At 41.4% G+C, this 21769-nt stretch overlaps 1 protein-coding gene across 2 annotated transcripts; it reads left to right on the top strand.

Annotated features, from left to right (window-relative positions):
- The first annotated feature begins 1482 nt into the window (after positions 1-1482).
- Positions 1483-21487, top strand: slc1a4 (solute carrier family 1 member 4). Of its 2 annotated transcripts, XM_035172290.2 has the most exons (8): positions 1483-2189; positions 9456-9498; positions 11352-11417; positions 14353-14519; positions 14668-14901; positions 16037-16231; positions 16364-16498; positions 17960-21487. In XM_035172290.2, exons 1-8 carry the CDS (start codon positions 1675-1677, stop codon positions 18201-18203), a joined length of 1599 nt encoding a protein of 532 aa, XP_035028181.1. In that variant the 5' UTR covers positions 1483-1674; the 3' UTR covers positions 18204-21487. The 2 variants fall into 2 exon arrangements, with proteins under 2 accessions (XP_035028181.1, XP_035028182.1); XM_035172291.2 differs by lacking the exons at positions 1483-2189; positions 9456-9498 and adding an exon at positions 9531-10218.
- The last annotated feature ends 282 nt before the right edge of the window (positions 21488-21769 follow it).

Below are 21769 nucleotides of genomic sequence, written 5' to 3'. Positions count from 1 at the left end.
TCTTTCAGTGTGATTTCAACCTCGATAAGACCAGAGCTGAACGCTGTGTAGACATGACGGGTCTGTGAACACTGATATAATATTATAGAGAAACCCAACAGCTCCAGGGCTGGTCTGCTCATCGGGCCAACCCGGCACTTTCCCGGTGTCTGATCGGCCCATAAAACAGGCGAATCGGCCCATTGTTTTTTTTCCTTATTGACACTTGGCTGACCAAATTACATCTTTAAACACCCCCTCCCCCCTCCCTCGGTGCTAGCGCCATTAAATAATGAATCTGAAGAAAAGGAGAAGAACCGCAGGGGAGGCGCAGAGAAATTGCGAAAGAAAAGAACACCCCACTCTTTCCTGGAAGTTGTCCCCCTCATTACCATTACAAAGATACCATACAGTTTTACATAATGAAATAAATAGATTCAACATAAAGCGTGTTTAGGTTGTGAAACACCGAACCCCCCTCTCATTTGACTGACAGTGGTTTGGTCCACTGCCCATCCCACCCACAAACACACACACACACACACACCCCCACACGCACACGCACACGCACACACACACACACACCCACACGCACACGCACGCACACACACGCACACACAGAGCGATGTGGTCTCAGTGGTGTCTGACTTCCAGTGAGTCCCAGCTCTACAACAGTTAAGTAAGAACCAAGGATGGGTCAGACATGTTGCTTTAATTCGATCCACAATATAAAAACACATTTACATTCACCCAGACTGCATCTTGGCCACCTCGGTGCATGCTGCTGCCTTTAAAGCACATTTAAATTAATTCAAATGTTCATAACTCAGTGAATTTTCAAGGCGTTTGCTTTACTACAGATGTCAGAGGTGTGTATATGATACAGAATGTTTGGTTACAGTGAAAATGCAGCTTTTAGGGTGGATGGGGCCGGTCTGGGCCTAAATGCCAGGGCTGATTTGTTGGTTCCCACAAGCACATGGTGACTGTGGAGAGAAAGGAAAACCTCAAGCAGAACCAGACTCAGCGTGAGAGGCCGTGTGCCTCGACCGGTGGGGGTGACAGGAGAAAAATGAGGAGAGGTATGAGAAATGATGGATAATATGAGGAGGTTCAGATGGGAAGCTGATAAACATTTGACTTGGAAGAAGTTATGAAGTATAAAATGGTTTATCGGCCTTGAGTAGACTCAGAGTATTGTCAGGGAGAACATGATGTAACTGATGTATCCATGACAGGGTAATAAAGAAGCGTAGGGATACAGGTTCAGTCCTTACTGTAACTGAGCATATTATGGAGAGGATGGAGACAGCAGACAGGATGTGAAACAGCAGAGAGTGGATTTGTAGTTTTGGGGAAGCATCTTCTTCTCGTAATCATTATGGTGCCACCTGTTTCCAGTCAATTCAGCACAGGGAACTGTGCCACATTGACACAGAGGGACTCGGGCAATCCCTTCTGCTCTTGCATCATTTGCTCTCTATATAAAGCGGCGGAATTTGTGCGCATGTCCCACTCGCGTTTTGTGTCGTCCCTCATCTTCCATTGGCTCCCGGTGAGCTGTGCGCGCAGCCCTCACACAGCAGCAGCCGTCAAGCACAGTGCGTGCAGCCGTCTGTGTGGAACCATCCCACGCTGCCTGCCAGTCGCCGGACTCCGCTTTCCCACGCTGCCCCGAGAACAGAGAGAGACACGATGGAGAAAATGAGCGAGATCAACGGACACGCGTTGCCAAAGTCGGACTCCACCGACAAGATGATGGAGAAGAGCGCGCAGAAGAGCTTCTTGGAGAAGGCGGCGGTGTGTCTGAGGAAGAACCTGCTCGTGATCATGACGGTGTCCGGCGTGCTGGTGGGCGTCGGGCTCGGCATGATGGTCCGCAACATGAACCTGACCAAAGCGCAGATGACCTACTTCGCCTTCCCCGGAGAGATGCTCCTCCGGATGCTGAAGATGATCATCCTGCCGCTGGTCGTCTGCAGCCTCATTTCCGGCGCCGCCAGCCTGGACACGCGCTCCCTGGGCAAACTGGGTGGCATCGCGGTCGCCTACTTTCTGGTGACCACGCTGATCGCCTCGAGCATCGGGGTGGCCCTGGCGTTCATCATCAAACCCGGCGTGGGCGCGGGGGGGCTGAACACCAACAACCTGGGACTGGAGACCATCACCAACGACAAGGAGACCACCGACTCGTTCCTGGATCTGGCCAGGTACTGAGGCAACAGTCTGAAAACTGTAGACTGCTGTGTAGTTTCACTGCAGGATAAGAGGCTAGCGTGGTTTAGTTTGTGGCACAGCGCGCTTCAGGCGCACTGATCTCACACACGAGTGGCTTTACGCATGGAGCGATCCAAGGCGCACACGCTCACACAGACACCGGCGCATGAAGCACTGTAAATCAGGACAGATTCATACAATAGTCACAATTCACATTCAAAACACTATTTGTAATGTTTATTGGTGTATTTTATAGAGACTAATACAGGTGTTCAAGGTGATTCCTCTTAAAAAATGTGTGTTCATTCGTAAAACCGTCTTGATTTGACTCTACAACCTGCACTTGTTCTCGTCCTGAGCTGAAGAAGTTGCCACCATGCACCCAGACTGTGTTGCAGTGAGGCAGTTCCATGCTGTTCATTGAATGACCATACGATCATTATACAAAATGTACTACCTTTTATGTATCCCACCACTCTGCCTGCAGTTCCTGGAGTACTCTTTATTGGGTATTTACTCCACACATATACTTCACTTCGTTTCAGAGGGTGATATTGTACTTTTCATTGCTCTACATTTATTTGACAGCTACTTAAGAGTTTGCACACAAAACTTTGGACCATTTCATAAAATTAAGATTTTTTTTGTGGAAGAATGAATTAGAAAAATTATATAAAGAAGTTCAAATCAGCCTGAACTCAACCCCGCACAAGAGTAAAATGTTGCACATATGTCAATGCATCATTCACACCAATCATACATAATAATGTGAAACACTGGACTATTTTTAATGATCTGTAAACACTTGAAGTGATAAACGACCTGTTAAAACTGATGTAATTTTACACATATTGATACAGCCGCTTTACTTGCATCTACATATTTGTACATTGATTCATGCCACTTTACTCAGAAATCAGCATGCAGTGTAAGACGCGGCCGAAGTGCCACTTTGTCAGGCTTTCCTTCTGGCTTTGTCCTTTGCGCGGGAAAGGAAAAGGGGGAGTTGCACGGGGGGGGGCCTTCTGCAGAGGCATTTCAAGGTCTTGTGAGCAGTTTTTGTCTCTTTTGTGAAATGTGAAAATGTTTTGTGGAAATTTGGAAAAAAAGATGGCGGCTACTGGAAGCTTCAGTCTCCAGATATCAGAGAACGCACCGGCCTTCTGTGACCCAGACACGAGGGGTCCTAATATTAAGTTCCCACAGTGTGAGGGAAAGCTGACAGCTGCTGTAAGAGTGCAGTGTATTTTGAGGAAGGGGTGGAGGGGTAAACCCCAGCAACACTGTCTGCAGCTCTTTGCAGTTCTACCTTATCATCACAGCAGCTGGACAGTCTGCTTTTATTTCTCAGTGATACACTGCAGAATTATTTTTTGTATTGCCGACCTGTTTGGCAAAATTACTGAAGGAAGGATTAGAGATAATTCTCTTAATCATATGCCTCTGTTGCTGCATTTGCTGAAGGTTTTCGGATCCTCAGAGTTTTCTGGACTCGTGCAGAGAGTAAGGAAGATTTAAAAGTTTTTATTGTGGGGATAAAGAACAGGAGATGGTTGCTGGTAGAGTGAGGCTCCGGCCGATTCACCGTGAGCGAGTGGGCGTGTTGATGCCATTTTACGCAACGGAAATACGAAAAAAACACCAAAAGAATCCAAATATCTCAGGATGAAAAAGTGGTGTCATACATGTAGAAGACACAGAAGAAGGTGTATAGAGAGCTTTTGGTGATAAGGGTCGATGCCGGTGTTGATTTAAACATATGACCTGCACAGCAAGATTCATATGTAACGTCGTGCCTCTGCCTGCTGCAGCACCCCTCACCTGAACGCTCTGAAGACGTCTGTGCTGAATGCATCTGAGCGGAGAATCTCCTGCTGTGTTGTGCATGTGTGAAAGGCAAACTCCGGAGAAAGCCCGGACCCAATTGTTTTGACATTCTCTGCAGTTATGTCTGAAAGCAGCTATGCCTGACCAGGTGTCATTGCTGGTGACTTTCAACAATGGAAATTTGGAAGGTAACACTTTCCCAGATAAATAGTCGGTCATTTGTTTGTTTAGTTTGCGGACGCAGGAGTCCAAGGCCAACCTCTTGCATCCTAACAGCTGTTGTGAGGACAAATGCTCTCGGATAAAGTTTACACTCTCCCCGAAGAGTTTGTTTGTCCAACAAGCAGCTTTTACAAGACCACATTCTGACAGTTGCAAAGTTATACAGGCAAACTTTGTGGTGACGGAGCTGATAGCTGAGAAGCTCAAACCTCATTGAGAAGGAGACATTGTGAAGGAACCTTGTTGCTGCTCCAGAGCTGCTCAAACCAAATTCAAATTGTTTCAAAGTGTCCGTTTGTCTTAATGGTCCATTGAAGATTACTGATATTGTAATAGATGATACTGAAAAACCACGGGAGGACAATGCAAGAGATTTCCATTTTTTCCCAACAATTTTTGGGTGTGGTATAACTGCTGATATTTCATATATGACATTACCCAAGGTAAAGAGATGTTTTATTTGCCTCCTCCGAAAGTAGAAAAACCTGCTATGACAGTTGAATATGCTGTGTTTACAGAACTCCTTCAGGCGTTTGGAGAGAGGTTCAGGACATGATTCAAGTGGAATTAAACATGTTTGCTATGCTGTTTAATGAGGAATGAGCTGATGTGCCAGACAACATCATTGAACTGCCAAGTAACGACAAACTCAAAGCTTCAATAGATACAACCTCCCTCTACTCGAGCTCTAAAGGCTGTATGTACGTCCTGAGCATGTTTCTGAGGCGACATGATATCAAACTGATTCCTGGAAAGACTCAGTTCTGCACAAGCCTGACTCGACCAAACCTTAAAAAAACACAGATGAGTAGCATCATCACTACCATCAGACATCAGACGCCTAATTAAAAAGAAACAGTTCCAGCCATCACATTAGAGAGGTTAGTGGCCCTGAAAGGATTTACCAAACTGATACCACGTCTTTAAAGTATATATTATTTTCACCAAGATAAAACTGCAGTTTTCTTCTCCTAGAAATCTCTTCTTCTTTGCTGATCCATAACAGCAGTTGTGTTGCACTGCCCCTGGCAAGTACACGTTTTTAGTGCGGTGAAGAAGAAGTGATTTGCGGTTGTGTAGCGTGCAGCAACTTGGTAATATTTCACACTGGAAAGTCCTTCAAGTAAAACGGCGATGTGTACTTTATGCAAGACTCCAGTGTCACAGGGTGGCATTTAAGTCTTGCAAATAACAACATTAGCAAAAAGCCATACAACAATGTTAGCAATCATCAGTGCCATACAGGGTTAGTATATGTTATGTAAGTTGTTGTTTTTAAAACACACTGGTATCTTTTCTGTACTATGTATCGACAGATACAAAGTCCAGGGATCAGTATATTAAAGGGAAAAATGGTATCAGAACATCTCTGGTCTAAAGCTGTATGTTACTTATACTAACTGATGAGCAAAACTCTCCTAACTATTTCTATGGAAAGGCAACACAAAGTGACATCAGACATTTGGTCGGTCCGTCCACCACCTGGTCCACACTGAAATATGTCAAAACAGTTGGATGGATTGGCATCAAATGTTTTACAGACATTCATTGTTGCCAGATGATGATGATCCTGATCATCGACTGATTCTTCTTCTGAGGTTGTCATGTTATGAATGAAATGTGACACACTGTTGGCAGAATTTGCTGTTTTACTTAAGTGTGACTGACTTTCACATTTCATTCATTTCCTACCTCTTGCCCTGTATTTTTCCTGCTGTTCTGATAGTGTGCCCCACCTTGATGTGTAGCCACTGTGTCTCACTGTCCCCCTTCTCCTCCAGTATTTACTCTCTGTGCTCCCGTAAGTTCATGTTAGTTCGTCTGTGACGAAGATACCCGTCATTATTCGTGGTGTTTAGTCTGCTGTGTGTATTTACTCTCAAAGGCTTTTGACCTTGCCTCTGTCTCATCCCTTTTTTGGTTTGTTCGCTTGTGTGTCTTCCTGTGTATCAACCAGTTTACCAGTAAGGACTATACATTAGCAGGACCAGCCCCCAAACTCTGGAAAGACCAGCTAAGATTAGACTTACTACTTTTAAATCCATTGTTAAACATTCTTTTAACAAACGTTAGTCTGTCTGAACTCTTTATTTAATAACCTCCACCATGGAGCTTTTGCATCTGCTTTTGTTTGTTTATTAGCAGGATTACGCAAAAACTACTCAACCAATTTCCACGAAATTTGATCCAGGATGTTTTTTTTAAAAACTTTCCTTCCATATAAAAAATGGGGATCTAGTGAATTTAAGTGTGGTTTCATAAGGGGACTGTAGGGCCTTGGTGGAGGTATGAGCTCTCCTGAAGAATGAATGAATCGTGATTTCTAAACATGTTGCATGAAAAGCTGTTGTCCAGTTAAATAGCAACCAAAGAAGACTCTGAGTCAGCAAACAAAACACAGAACCACTCCAGAGCACATTAGTTGAATAACTCTTTCTGCTTGATCGTTCATGATGTCTGGCTTCAATTAATTAGGAAATCAAGTTGTTATGTAACAGGGCTTTAAAAAACAGACCACACAGAGGCAGTGGGCCTCTGCGGAGCCTCTGTGGGAAAGAAAACATGCCAGTTCTCTGCTCTGGTTTCCAGAGTTAATCCAGATCCTCACCTCCATCATGTGATTGTAGGAAACCTGACCGACTTCATGCAGAGAATTTTAAGAAGCCTGTTAATTTCTCTGTGGCAACGAGAATCGAAAAATGCATTTATTAGCATGATTCGGAAAGTAAAGAGATGAGGAAGTGAAGATAGCATGGCTACCTGCCAGTGTGGTCAGTGGAGCTAACACATTTGACAGCTGAAGCAGCATTTGGCTGTGGTCAGTTGACAGAGGTCAAAGGGTTATGAACTGAATTGCATGGCTGCACGTCTGGCCCTGGGAATAAATGTGAGCAAAGTCTGTGTTTTTTTGCACAATACATTATGACCCTAGAGGATAACGTTACAATAAACACACACTAATACACGTAACAGGCCCACAGGCTTCCAATAATCCCTGTATGCTTTACTTACAGTGGTGAAAACAAACTTAGCGTGGCGCCTATACACACAGGCTGTCAAGGAAAAAGTTTTTATAGTGGGTTTGTAGTTGTGACAAAAAGGACGGTGCGCCAAAACCAGACTGTGTTCATAAGATGAATAATGAACTTCCTTCAAAGCTGAGTAAATATCATCTATTTCATTAGTGGGGCTCTGACGAATATGAAACAACAATAAACACAAAACAGGGTTTTCAAAGCTATGAAGACATTTAAAGATCTCTTAAACATTTCCTGCCTCAGTCTGACTTTGTTTCATAAAGTGCAGTATAGTGCAAAAACGCAGTTGCTCAGTATTGTTTTCGGATCCCCCGGATATGTCATTAGCAGCTATTTGCATTTGCCTGATGTTTGAACTGTAACAGCCTCCCCAGCTCTGCAGGGTTGTCTCTGTCTGTGCTGTCAATGTGACCCTAATCCAACATTTTGTACACAACATGCCAAAAGATAGCAACCTGCGCCGACCTATAATACTTCAGCTGTTATAGAAATGTATTTTCCTTAATACATTTGACGTGTGTGAGTTAAGGACAACCTTGTCCTTAGCTGTAATGTTTCAAGGTAAGACTGGTTTTCAGAAGGAGACGGGTACAAAAACAAAGAGATTTATTAACAAGAGACCGAGCCATAAAGCTAAAGTGTGCTGACTTGTGAATGATCAACCCTGTGGTGTCTGCAAACATCACAATTCAATTGTAAACACAGGAAAAAGGTCCAGATCAATATTTCACTTGGTGAACTACTGTGTTAATCTTTGGTTGACCCTGGTGACTCAGGATGCTGACCGTGCTTCTTGTTTTGTACGCTGCCAACATCTGTTCTCATGTCTTTGACAGCATAATATCAGGATCTATCATTCATCATACAATGCTGCATTAAACCTCTATGGTAACTATAGACACTTACACACTTGCTTAGTCTCCATGAGTCAAAGTTACACAATTGCAAAATATAAGTTTGCTGCTCATTATGTTATTTGAGGAAGGAATTATTCATTTTGCCACAAATGCAAACATAGTCACTTTTTTAAATTTCTTGTTTGTGGAGTAAATTGAATTCTGTTACATTCAAAGAGATGTTTGTGGCCAAAATGAACATACTTCACTGTTTTGTATAAATGACTTGCTCTGACAGGTCAAACTTGAACAGCACTAGAGCGCATACCTCGAACAAGAGTCAACAGTCCTCGTAAATTGAATCAAGCTCAGCAAACTGCACACACTCACGGAATATGCCCGATTTTTTTTTATTATGATCCATGAATTTTTCTCAGCGAAGTCAATGAAAACATGAGTCATGAACAATTCCATGATCAGCCCCTTTGTTTCAGATCTGCACCAACATGTTATGGGTTGTTCCTGGGTCCTTGTCCCATCCTTCTCTTCCCTTCCTTCTCTTTTTTTTTTGCCTAACAGACAAACAACAACAAAAACACAAAGTCCTTGGTAACAAACTGCTTCTTCAGGACACCACTGACAATTAAGACTTACTTTTTCCAAATATGCCATATTTACTTTCTGTTCATTTCTTCCACCTGTAAGCAGTGCCACACACTGCAGGCCACTTCGGGTGTGCATCAACAACACTCTCATTATCAAGAGTTAGGCTTCTTCCAGTGTACTTTTTTTCATGACCCTAGAAGAAGCATGTAGTATAAATCTGGAACACAGCCAGAGGCAGCCTCCATGTGAAAGCCGGGGGAAAAAGTCACAATTCTGCAACCCCCAACATCAGAGAAGACTATTCCCTTGGACCTTCAGTTGATATATGGACAGTAATCTTCTTGAAAGCAATCTCTGAAAAGGAAATATCTCAGTGTCTCTTATGGACAAGTGGAGCAAACGTAAAGACTTTGCTGATTTCTTTTAACAAAGTTTTAACCAGACAGCAGGACTTCAGTGGCAGACTTTAAGGAGTGGTGGAGTTTATTAAAAACCCTGGGGAAGAGCCAAAGTGGAAAGTGTGTGATAACATGACAGTCCAGTTAACAGTTTACTGTTCAGATGACGTGGTAGTCTGGGGCTTGTATTCATTTGATGTTTGCTTGGTTTCTTTTTAAGTGCAGGCTTGAATATTTCCAGAATCTATAATTAATTACATGAAATCAAACAACTGCACAGGATGGCAGTACTGTCCTGTGGATCTAACTTGTTTTTTCTTTTCCTTTTCTAGGAATTTATTCCCATCAAACCTGGTGGCCGCTGCTTTCCGCTCCGTGAGTGCCACACCTCACGTTTTTCATCAGTTCCTCTTTTTTATTGCTACATTCTGTCTTGACTTCCCTGACCACCTGTGTCCTGTGTGGATTGTTCATCAGAATTTATTTCACTAGCCCTGCAGATGCCACTCCGTGTTCATTTACTGCACTGTAGCGCTGAGAGCCTCTTAATGAGGCGTCGTTCAGAATATAGACACCGGCTGCTCTCCGCTGCTCGCACAAATGCCTCTTTTCCTTGTCCTTTACCAGCCGTTACCATGGCGAGACCATTCCATTCCAGCCAGCCTAGCAACCCACCTCGCCTCGCTGGTTTTGAACATGGCCCACTCCACTTCCTAGAATTATGATCCTGTCTGTAAAGGCTAAAATAAGAAGTAGGAAAGTTCAATATTTGGGGATCCGGGGGATACAAAATGGCCATGCACACACACAGAAGAGAACCCGCCCACACACACACACACACACACACACATACACTCAGACTAATAGCCCTAAGCGTGCCTAAAGCCATGAACAGCAAATAATAAACCTGCAAGCAAGGTAGTGACTTCAAACAGGCAGAATAAGCTGTGTTTCAAAGTGCAGTCAGGTCATAGAGTTCAATATTCCTCCCACCCACCCAGCCTGTACTGTGGTAGAGCCCCTGTGGAAGGGTTCCAAGTGTGGATTAAACCAAGACATCAGAGGAGAGGGGAGATTTACACAAAATGACAAGCGGTGAGATGTTTTAACAGACATTTAAACAAATTAAGTGTAAAATTTAGATTGTGGGGAAGGGTGTCCTCTGAGTTTTTTGACTATATTCGCATACTGCACGTCTCTGCATGTCCACCAATGTTTCAATGTCAAGAAACTACAGCCTCATTTAAAGTCTGTATATGTCCGTATAGATGTTTGGAACCTTTATCCTATAGGGCTGTGTAAAGAAAATGAGAGCAGGACACACAGAATCGCTGAAGTAATTGTGTGTGTGTGCATTAAAACCTCCAACTCTACCTAAAAAATTCTGTTTTAGGTAAATCTGGAAAAAAAAACACTCACCAAAACAATTATGAATCGGTGAAATCATAATTGTATATCGTGCAAAATGTTCTCAGTCATCAAAAAAACCTTTTGACTTGAGAGACACGAAATGTAAGTGTTGCTGTGCATAAATGGTAGAAACGAAAAGAGTAGTTTGGCTTTTGGAGGTTGGGTAACTTTATTCACTTAGAAAGTCAGGTGAGAAGATGGCTCATGAGCCCCTTTTCCACTGGTCAAAAAACCCACTAAGACCCACTAATATCAGGCTTTTGTCTGCAATGGGAAGACACAGGTTTTTATCGACTCCAGCTCCGAATGTGCTAATTTAGCCACAAAGCGAGGTGAGAGAGTGCCTCAGTTTTCGGTGCGTTTGTGACATCGAACGTGACGCTACAGGGTTAAAAGAAAGAGAGGTTAACTTCTCTACTGGCAATGGGAAAGGAGTTTTTCGCCTTTTATTTGCCGGATTACCCTGGATTAAAAAACTTTATCTGCTAATTTTGGTGTAAAGAGGTAAGATGGAGACATTGACTTATCTAGCTTTGAAAAAACAAAACAGATACATAGGATATTTAAAAAAAAACGATTATATAAAGGATACAAGTAGCACAAGTATGTGAACACATTCATTTGCTTCCAAGTTTTACATCAATAGGCAGTTGACATGAACATTTATGGCCTCTGTTTCAAAATGGAGATGCATCAGGATACAGCGCAGACATAAGTAATAATGATGACACTATAGCTACACATTTTAGCACAAGTATGAACTAAACAAAAATATATGAACAAACAGCATCAACTTTTTCTTTTATTTCATGTTTCAGTATGCCACCGACTACAAGATGGTTGCTGTGGGGAACGACACCAATGGGACCATCCTCTATCAAAAGGTACAAACAGTCTAAAACATGTACAACACTCAACTACGTACACATTCACATGCACATATGGTATGTTGTGTGAAATGTTAAACACTGAGCCTCTGAAATGAAAAGTGCTCCCATCTGGACCAACACAAGACAAAACTGAAAAAATTTAAAACTGGTGGTTAAAGTTGGTTCCCAGCTGGAACCAATAACAGCAACTGAAGGTAACCAGTAATAGAACTGGAGCACATTTGGTTGTGAGACTGTCAAATGATTTGTTTTTGGGAGAATGTTCCAAGGTTGATGGAGAAATGCTGACATGTTTGGAAGTGTCTTCGTGAGATGATGAAATAAGTTTGGTTTGTCATTAGAAACACAGCAGTTTCAAACTTCAAACTAAAAGCTCACTGTACATTTAATGATAAAAAATGTCACTGGGTTTTCAGAACCACTGGCCCTGAATAACCCTTAGCAAATGTTAACTTACTGTTAACATATTTTAATTTTAATAATCCTTTCACGTCAGTGCATTCAGAATTTTAAATAGATCAATAGATCATAAAAACAATTTTAAAACAAATTAACATAAAGTATGGAGGAGCAAACGAGGAGACAAGTTTTTATCTACCCTGATACTTAAAGTAAAGACAAGTGCAAACACTGACAGAGCAAACACCAGCAGATAACATCTTATGTAACCTGAAGAGTTGATCTTACTTATACCTGCATTTTAACAAAACAAAGCTTTGTTTACTTTTAGTCAATTCAATTTAGTCCTTTTAGGCCTTCAAATATCAATGCTATATAATAATAAGAATGATAAGAATGATAAAAATGATAATAATGACAATAATAACAATACTAGGTTTTATTTGTATTTCACCTTTCTCAACAAAGTTCTTAAGTGCTTCACAAAAAGGATAAAAAAACATGAATCAATACAACAACAATAACATTTAACTAAATAAAATCAATTTGAATTCACAGAGATTAATGTTTGAGAAAGAATTGAAGCTGGTAAGTCCTACAAAAGCACAATGGCTAAATTTTACATGGGAACAATAACGACCCCAGGATTGACCCTTGAGGAACCCCATGACTGAAATGGAAAATAGAAGATAAGGAGATCCAACCACAACAGAGAATAGGTTAGCGTTAGGATTGTAAAAGATCAACAGCAGGACCATTTTCAACCAGAAGGAGAATGGAGCTCCGACTCTTATCAACAACACGGAGTAGATCATTTCTTATATTAACTGTCTCAATACCAGAAACAATTACTTTCTCCAACACATTAGATAAGAAACAATTCTTTTAAATGAGTCAGTAATTGCTGAGAGTGAGAGGTTAAAGTGTTGGTCTTTTTAAGACCAGGGGGTTGGACAGTTGCTGTGTTTTAAGGAAGAGGGGAAACAGCAGAGGTCGATGTTGGATCATAGACAGGTGTATGGTGAGCTTGTTAATTTGTCAGAAGCATAGACAGAACAAAAGTAGCATAAAAAGAAAGCAGCAGCCCGTTTGCTGCGGTTTGTCTGCCGCTCTGCACTCAAATCGTACACACATACTGAAGAACCTTGTAAGAATAGATAAAATGCTTCAGTAGGTTTCATTACAACTTGTATCACTTACAGGTTTTTAAATAACTGTTTGCAAGATTATCTAATTTTGCTAAATTTTGAACATAGAATAATAATCATCTCAATCCTATTACTTTTCCCCAGTGACTATATGGCTGGACCCCATTGTCCCAGTATAGAGGAACAATTGGTAGATCTGATCTTGGCATCAGTCCATGGTATTCGTCTGTCATGGGTCATGGTGGACAGTACCCCCCGAATGCCAGGGGATGAAGCTGTGGGAGAACATCCTGACAATGGGAGAGGATTGAGCTCAGGATTTGTCCTTGTCCTTATTCGTTATCCATCATCCAGTTCACTGAATCCTTCAACTGCCCCCAGACCTGGGCACTGATGCACACACGCTGTAGCAAAGGGGGCAGTATAAACTACTACGGAATTTATCAGGGCTATTGTTTGACATAATGAGGACCCAGTCCCAGTTGTTGAGTTGAGCTATGTTTTAGTACATCAATCCAGTCCACCACATACAGTATGTCCAGACCGAAATGTACAAGAAATTGAAATTTATGAGACATTCTCAATCACCTGGGGATTATGTATGATGATGGGATGATGATGAAATATCTCAATGACTGTTGGGTTGATTGCCATGGAATTTGGTTCATTCATGAACCAAGTAAGGAAAGTTTGCAATGACTGTGACGATGCGCTGCTTTTTCCTCCATCAAGTTTGAATTTCAGTTACTTTAATACTTTGGGTTCTGACCAAATCACTGCAAAACAAATTACATTCCAATAACCCTTAGCTGCCCTCTTAACTATGGTGGTAATGTGTTGCTAAAACTCTGAGCCACACTGAGCTGCTAGACACTTATTGATCCAAGTTCTTTTTTTACAGGCTTTTATCCCGAGGATGGCAGAAGTATTTCAGTGTTCAGATGTGAATAAATTAGTTTAAGAGTAACCTAGCTTAGCTCTTAAAGGTTCAGTGTGTAGAATTTAGTGACATCTAGTGGTGAAGTTGCATATTGCAGCTGAATACCCCTCACCTCACCCTCCCCTTTCAAACATGAAAGAGAACCTGTGGTAGCCTTCAGTTGTCATAAAAACTCAAAAGGTGTTTAGTTTGTCCAGTTTGGACGACTGTAAAAAACATGGTGCCCTCCGTAGAGAGGAGCCGCTCCAGATGTAAATATAAAGTATTTAAATATAAAGGGCCAATTCTAGGGTAAAGAAAACAACAATTTATACAATTTAGATGAAACACACTAGGATTATTTTATATTAATGTCCTGCCAATACATCCCTTTCGTCTAAATCTTACAGCTCCTTCCCTCAACACAGCGACTCATATATTGTGTCTCTGCTGTTTGTTTCAGGTTCCTATTGGTACAGAAATAGATGGCATGAACATCTTGGGTCTGGTTTTATTTGCCATGGTGTTTGGTGTGGCTCTGAAAAAGCTGGGAGAGGAGGGGGAGGAACTCATTCGCTTCTTCAATGCTTTCAATGAGGCTACCATGGTACTGGTGTCCTGGATCATGTGGTGAGTAGAGCTGGATGTACATGGGATTTTTACAGCGGCAATGTAAGTGATATACAGTCTCTGGACTTCATCTAGTAATACTCAATATGTGTTAAATGTTTATCCAACAAAATCTTATTGTCTTTCTGCATTTTCTTGTATCTCTCAGGTATATCCCTTTTGGCATCATGTTCCTGGTGGGCAGTAAGATTGTTGAGATGGAAGATGTGGTTCTTCTGGTCACCAGTCTGGGAAAATACATTTTTGCTTCGATCTTGGGCCACATCATCCACGGAGGCATCGTCCTGCCTCTCATCTACTTCGGCTTCACACGCAAGAACCCCTTCAGTTTCCTGTCAGGCCTCATCACACCCTTCACCACTGCCTTCGCCACCTGCTCCAGGTATACTGTCACATCACAGAGATCCCTATGAACTGTATTGATAGGTAAAAGGGAATTTACATTTTAGTGCTAAATATCTATGTGAGTTAAAAGTCAGATATGGGCCGATTGACTGGCAGGACCTTTCCAATGGGTTTTGGTGAATGCAGGGACGAAGACAGAGGTACTAGTGAGGTAATTAAAAAAAATTTGGAGACCCACAGATATCGTAAGCATATGTAGATTATTGATGCTCAATGCTTCGAGGAGACTGCAATACAATTAACACTGTGTAGTCAACTCTTTTCTCAAGGCTGTCCTTTGCTGGGTGTATTACAAACTTATGTTGTAGATTACCTCTGTCCTAAAGAGACTATCCCTCTAAAGAGAATGACACGCTGACTGTTTATAATGGTGGTCGACCATGGCTGTCTTCATAGCTATCCTTATCAAATGGCATTAACATCATGACTTGTGTACAGAAGCATGGCATCATACTACATGGACTCCTAAATACCTAAGGTTAGGGAAAAAATACACGAATAAGACAAAATTCTCTGACTGCCCTGGAGAGCATCTGACAGGGGCAGAAGACTGATGGGGAAGGTAAGAATGAAGGCAGGATGTCTCCTTAGGATGGAGGCTTATACCAAAGGGGGCGGTTCCCCTTAAGAGACTGAGCTGCAGGCTGGAGCCAGGATAAGAGGAACCCCTCAGGAGGTCAGCATCACAGATGGAAACCCAATAAATGATGACTTGAAGGTCAATGGTGTGGCACTAGAACATTTAGCTGGATTGTAGGCTGGGTATCTGCTGGGGCTGCCATCGCGATCCCCCACACACAAGCAGAGTGGATGTCAGTTGAGATCCCAGATTCAGGAGCAGAATATACTTCAGCTGGCACCGCCAACCTGGGGTTAAGACAGGACATTGACAGGGACAGCCAACTCAGGGTCTTGGCAGGTGTTGAGATGGTGTTGGGCAGCTGAATCTCTGGACCACTGGGTAGCAGAAACTGTTACAGGGTTGCAGAGCTTCTGGGTCATTGTTTGATAAACTTGAATTCATAAATTGTTTGATAAAAGTTTCTCTAAAATGGCTGACAAATATGCTATAACTTCACTACTGTACTGTATCTCTCCCTGTCACTCACCAGTTCCGCAACTCTTCCTTCAATGATAAAGTGCGTTGAGGAGAATAATGGTGTGGACAAACGAATCAGCCGTTTCATCCTTCCCATTGGAGCCACAGTTAACATGGATGGGGCAGCCATTTTCCAGTGCGTTGCTGCGGTCTTCATTGCTCAGCTCAATAATGTTGACCTGAACGCTGGACAGATCTTCACCATCCTGTGAGTCCTGGGGATGATAGAAAAGTTTCTCTCCTTTTGTTCAGCATAACCATTCAGAGATGTGACTTTCTGCTGCTTGTTATTGGTATAAGTGGTATTTTTTTTAATTCATGGCATCATTAATTAACACAGGGTAACAGCCACAGCCTCCAGTGTCGGCGCAGCAGGCATCCCAGCTGGCGGCATCATCACCATCGCCATCATCCTGGAGGCCATCGGCCTGCCAACCAATGATCTGTCCCTCATGCTGGCTGTTGACTGGATTGTGTGAGTAACACCTGTGAACCCAGTGACTCTCATATTAGAAAATGCACAAAGCCCTTTGATCATGTATGCACACACATTGCCAACATTGTAGTAAGCAAAACTAGATAAGGGTTTCCCAACAGGCAGGTCATCAGGCAGGAAGCAAAGGTACAGAATGTGAACAAATCTCTCTGTTGTAATTTCCCCCTGCTCCACTGTTTTGTAATAACAAAGCAAACATCCATGCTGCAACACATAAATGTTTTACATCTGAAAAAGCATTCCTGCTTCATGAGATTGGCCACAGGTGGTACAGAAGACAGACTTTCAGTACTGTCTCCAGGGCCTCTACATGTTCTCCTGTTTCTGCAACAAAAACAACTTTTGAAGATTAGACTCTCAGCCCTGTGCAGAAGGAGTTCAATGCTGTTGCTTTTCCATGTATTCGCTCATAGGGGGTGACAGGAAAAATACATTTTTTTTAGTTTTCTTAAGATGGGAATTGTATACATTTAACTTAGACTATTATCCTAAATTAAATGGATGGAAAAAAATTGGAGTGGCTTAGAATGAATAGCAGTCGTCTAGTCTTACTCTAAATTAGTATAACAGGTAACAGTTATATCTCTTAAAGCAACACAATGCAAGATTTGCTCTCGTCTATACTTGGGCTCCCCCTACAGGTATGATTCACTGTCTTAAATTAGAGTCGTGGTCTGAGCCATGCGGAGCATCCACAATCACTGCACTTAATTCAGAGTAGAACAGTAGCATGCAAGCAGACAAGCTAACACAGTAAGCAAGTAGCCACAACAGTTATTGATGTACGAGCATGATCAAATCACATGGAATAGTTTGGCTAACTTGCTAAACCTCTATCGAAATGGCTTTACCAGGCTTCTGATGATAAACTAGGGAGTCCACTACTTCACTTACACAGCCCAACGTCAAACAAGCAGAACAGCAAACAAGCAAAAGTTATGACAGGTCGGCATCTGTCCTACAATTTTTGGTTACTTTTAGTTCTCACCAACGAATGAATTATGCTCCGATAATCTACTCTTGTTCGTTTTTTTACTCGGTCACTTTCTCTTTTCCTCTTCTTTGTTTCCTCGGATGTCCACATTGAGAATGTCCAGCTAGTTGTCTCTTGTAGCCAGCTGCTAGGTCCAACTCCAGTTTTCGGTGTGTGACGTGTGCCTTAAAACATGGCGTAATCTTCCAGCCCGGCACACCAGAGTTTCATAGTTTAGTTCTAGGCATCCAGGGAGCGCTTTGGCAATGACAGGCATGCCATTCCCCCTATTATAAGTTTGTGTAACATCAAAAATGAAATAAATACTACCTAGTGATGCTTGAAGGTCAGTAATTTTGACCATGTAATAACTAATTTTAACCATTAAATATAATTTTACATTTTTGATAAAAAGGACAACTGACCTTTGCCATGTGATACTTACTGTATGTCCACTTTGTACACAGTGACCGTACCACCACTGTGGTGAATGTGGAGGGTGATGCTCTGGGTGCTGGAATCCTCCACCACATCAACCAAACGGAGATGAAGAAGAAGCAGGAGCAGCAGCAGCAGCAGGATGAGGAGCTGGCGGAGGTCCGGGTGGAGGCAATGGCAAACGGCCAGGCAGAGGAGGAGACCTCGCCACTAGTAATGCACCAAATCAAAGGTTTAGAGGGCATGCCGGAAGCTATCGAATCTGTCCTGTGAACTCAGGACAGAGACCTTTAAACAATTGGGACATTTCTGCTGAGGGGACACATTTCTAACTCAGTGTCCAATGCAAAAAACAAGGTCACTAATGGTTTCAGTTGTGAAGGAAAATAGTGTCATAGTAACAGCATTGACAGTCCACAGTGTACTTGCTGCTGCTGTTTCAAAATTTGGTCACTTGGACTAATGTCTCAATAGTTGGATTTCCATCCAAGGGTTTAAATGCAATTGGGATATAATGGATATGAAAATCATTAACGTTGAAAACAATTCCTCAGTATTGCAAAAACATTATTTTAATTTTCACTCAAAGCAGATTTTTTGTACTTCTTAATCTTTATTAAAGCATTTTGTGATAAACAGTAATGGAAACACACTGTAAAATATCTTTAAACCATTCCCAGAAATGTAATAGTTCTGTCTCTGTGTCTAATGCGCGATCGGAAATGCTCATAGCCATAATTTTGTATGTCAGAGCATTATCCAGTGCATTTCTTTGTTTTTATCTTCAGACAGCAAATACAGTGACAAACTATAAAAACTAACTATTTTCCAAAATCTGACTAGTTAAAATATCTGCGAGGGTCTGTCATAGCTTGTAGTTTCATGTTCAGGAAGTCAATTAACTCGACTGGTGGAGACCAAATTCTCTCTTTCTATCGAAGTCAGAATGAAAAAGGAACTTTTGTTCCCAGGTTTGAACGAATGGTCACAATCCAGAGATATGTTTACAGGATGCTCCCAGTCTTTTGTTTGCTGACCATCAGTTGACAATGTCAAACATTAACCCTTCAAATGAAAGGTTAAGAATTTGACCAATTTTTTTAACAATTTGCTTCATCTGGTTCAGTATGGTAAGTTAAATGCTGGACCAATGGCGAGTAAACATACTCATAGTATGTCACTGGAAAATCCCTGTCTAGTCCGTTTATCCCAAATAAACATAATGTTGCGTTATTTACATGGTTCTCTAATCCTCTTAAATAGCCAAATGGAAACATGATAAGCCATGAATATGACCAGACTTCATCTCCCATTTCATATCAGCATTTTACAATCGTGTCACCATAACTTTGTTAAGACAGCAGGTAATTTCTTTTACAAATCCGCTCCACTAATAATGGCCACACTCTGAAGACCCAGTCATCTCAGCTAACTCTCTAAAGTTGCATTTATGCACCAAGGAGTCTGAAAAGTAGCTAGTTTGTTTAGATTTTTGTTTGCTAGTTCGCCAGCTAAAGCAGTGTTAACATGCAGCAGTCAATTAGCTATGACTAATTCTCTTATTAACTAATTGTGGTAATGGTTATATCAGGTTTTTAGACTAACCTGATACTTTGGTTGGCAAGATACTAGAGGAATTCTAGATTTATCTATGGTGGAAAACAATAGATCCCAGTCAAAACCAGAACAGAAATTAAGCTCATCTGTTCAGTCCTGTTGAGACAGCAGAGTAATAACTGGATAAATACCATTCTAAGCCAAAAGTTGAAGACCTCTATCATGGCTGGAGTTCTAAAACCCTGCTGTACGTTAGCATGTCTGTCCTTTTGTTCCCTTGTCTCAAAGGTAATGTTTTTTTTTTTTTGTTAGATGCCTGAAATAAGGTCTGTGGTTAACATTTTGCCATTCATTTCTTTATTCAATGTAAAAATGGCATTGGCTTTTTGTCTAGGTAACAAGGGGGATGCTTACTGTGCATTCACATGCATTTCCAGATTTGTGAAGCCATAGTTCCGACTTCAGTGTGTTTAAAATCATTTAAAACATATATATTATAAAATTATGTTAATTTGTTTATAAGTGATGATGTCAGCAACTTGGCAACTCGTGTTGTTTAGACTTATGATGGCGTTCACATGAATTTTCCCAGTTCGAAACACTTTTTTCGGGTTTTGCGACACAACTTGAATGCTCAATAATTTCCAGGTTGGCCTACAAAAGTATGTTAATTGTCTCTGTAGCCCTTAAATTGAAGGCAACTTGAGGGTCTTATAGGATCTGACATTGCCAGTCATTGACAGAATTCCATATGGTCAAATATTGGTACTGTAAACACACTGGTTAGACATCATGAAAACACTCCAGTCCCCCATTTATCCAAGAACACACATTTGACCTATGGTTGTCAGTGTAGTTGTCAAGATTCACTCAAAAAGCCTCGTCAGATGTTTGCACACACACTGAACCTAAAGTTCGCAATATACTATAAAAGCGTGCATCATATTCACTTTCATTGGAATTGGTAGTTAGCCTACGTGAAGTTTGCTAATGCTTGTATTTTAATTGTTAATTGTTCAGTGCAACCCACTCCCTGTCAGAATCCATCAATCTTACCACTGAGATCTTCAATTTGTGGGATAAACTATTAGCTGTGGTTGCTCTAAAGGGAACATTGGTCATTGCCATTATTGTGGCTTACTTGGTGGGATATTTTTTTAGTGTGCAGTAGGCACTGCTCCAAATAACTGACCGGTGCTTTCCCTCGATCTAAGGATACACGTCTCCTTTTAGGACACAGGACTTGACTGATAGGAAGAGCCTGTGCTGCCCTCTAGTGGTGATAGGCATTAATGTGAAACTAAAAATGTGAAGGTGGTCGCATCCTACAACTGTGGTGTCAGTCAGATGAACGATATCAGTAACATCTCCTATTTATTTGATCTATTATTATTTGTGTGGAGGAGCTGTTGATAAGGCCACTTCATTTCTCACCCTTGTGATGGTATGCTGTATTTTTTAGAGGTGAAGGATCTCTGTGTATATGAAATTTCATTCATGTTGCTGTCATTTTATTTCTGAGAAACTCATTATGATGCTGCTTTGGTTTTGGATCATGCTGCTCTTAAGATGAAGTAGGCCAGTGTGTCTGAACATTTCTTATTCTTCATTTCAGACTTTTCTAAGCTAACTACTGCTCTATTAACCTAAACTGAACTGTATGTGTAGGTTCTGATGAGTTAATCTGATACAATAATTACATGCATTGTGCGACATATATATTTGATATTAATTTATTGTAATTGTTTTAACTTTTTGTATTATTTGTACTTTCACCTTGCAACACTTTACCTTGGTGTCAAAATGTTTAAATGATCCTACTGCAGGTATTCCCTGATAACAAATTGTTGAAACATTTTTTTAATTTTTAATGTTTTTAAATGAATTACCTGCTACCTTGCCTGTGCCATGTCACTGTCTAACACTTTAGTGCTGTCTCAATGCTCCCTCTGTCTGTCAACATTAAAAGTGGTACAGTCAAATTTTTCATGCAACCAAAATGTGAGTTCTGCTATTTCCAACCTGTTGTTATTAGTTCATAATGTTATTCAGGACACCACGCAGGACATCACAGGGTGGCTCTGGCTCAGGAGCTAGAGCAGGTCATCCATAGGTTGAGAAGTCGGTGGTTTGATTTCTGGCTTATCCTGAAAAACCCAAAACCAGTGTGTGAAAGGGATTCGATGGAGGAGTGATGTATGCATGTGTGTGAAAAGACTAGAAAAGTGCTGCTTTGTCTTGAGAGGTTGAAATGAATGATCCTGCAGATTGAGGCTGCACTG

The sequence above is a fragment of the Hippoglossus stenolepis genome, chromosome 12 (genome assembly GCF_022539355.2).
Source record: "Hippoglossus stenolepis isolate QCI-W04-F060 chromosome 12, HSTE1.2, whole genome shotgun sequence".
NCBI classification, from domain to species: Eukaryota; Metazoa; Chordata; class Actinopteri; order Pleuronectiformes; family Pleuronectidae; genus Hippoglossus; species Hippoglossus stenolepis.
This window is presented reverse-complemented; position numbering and strand designations above follow the sequence as displayed.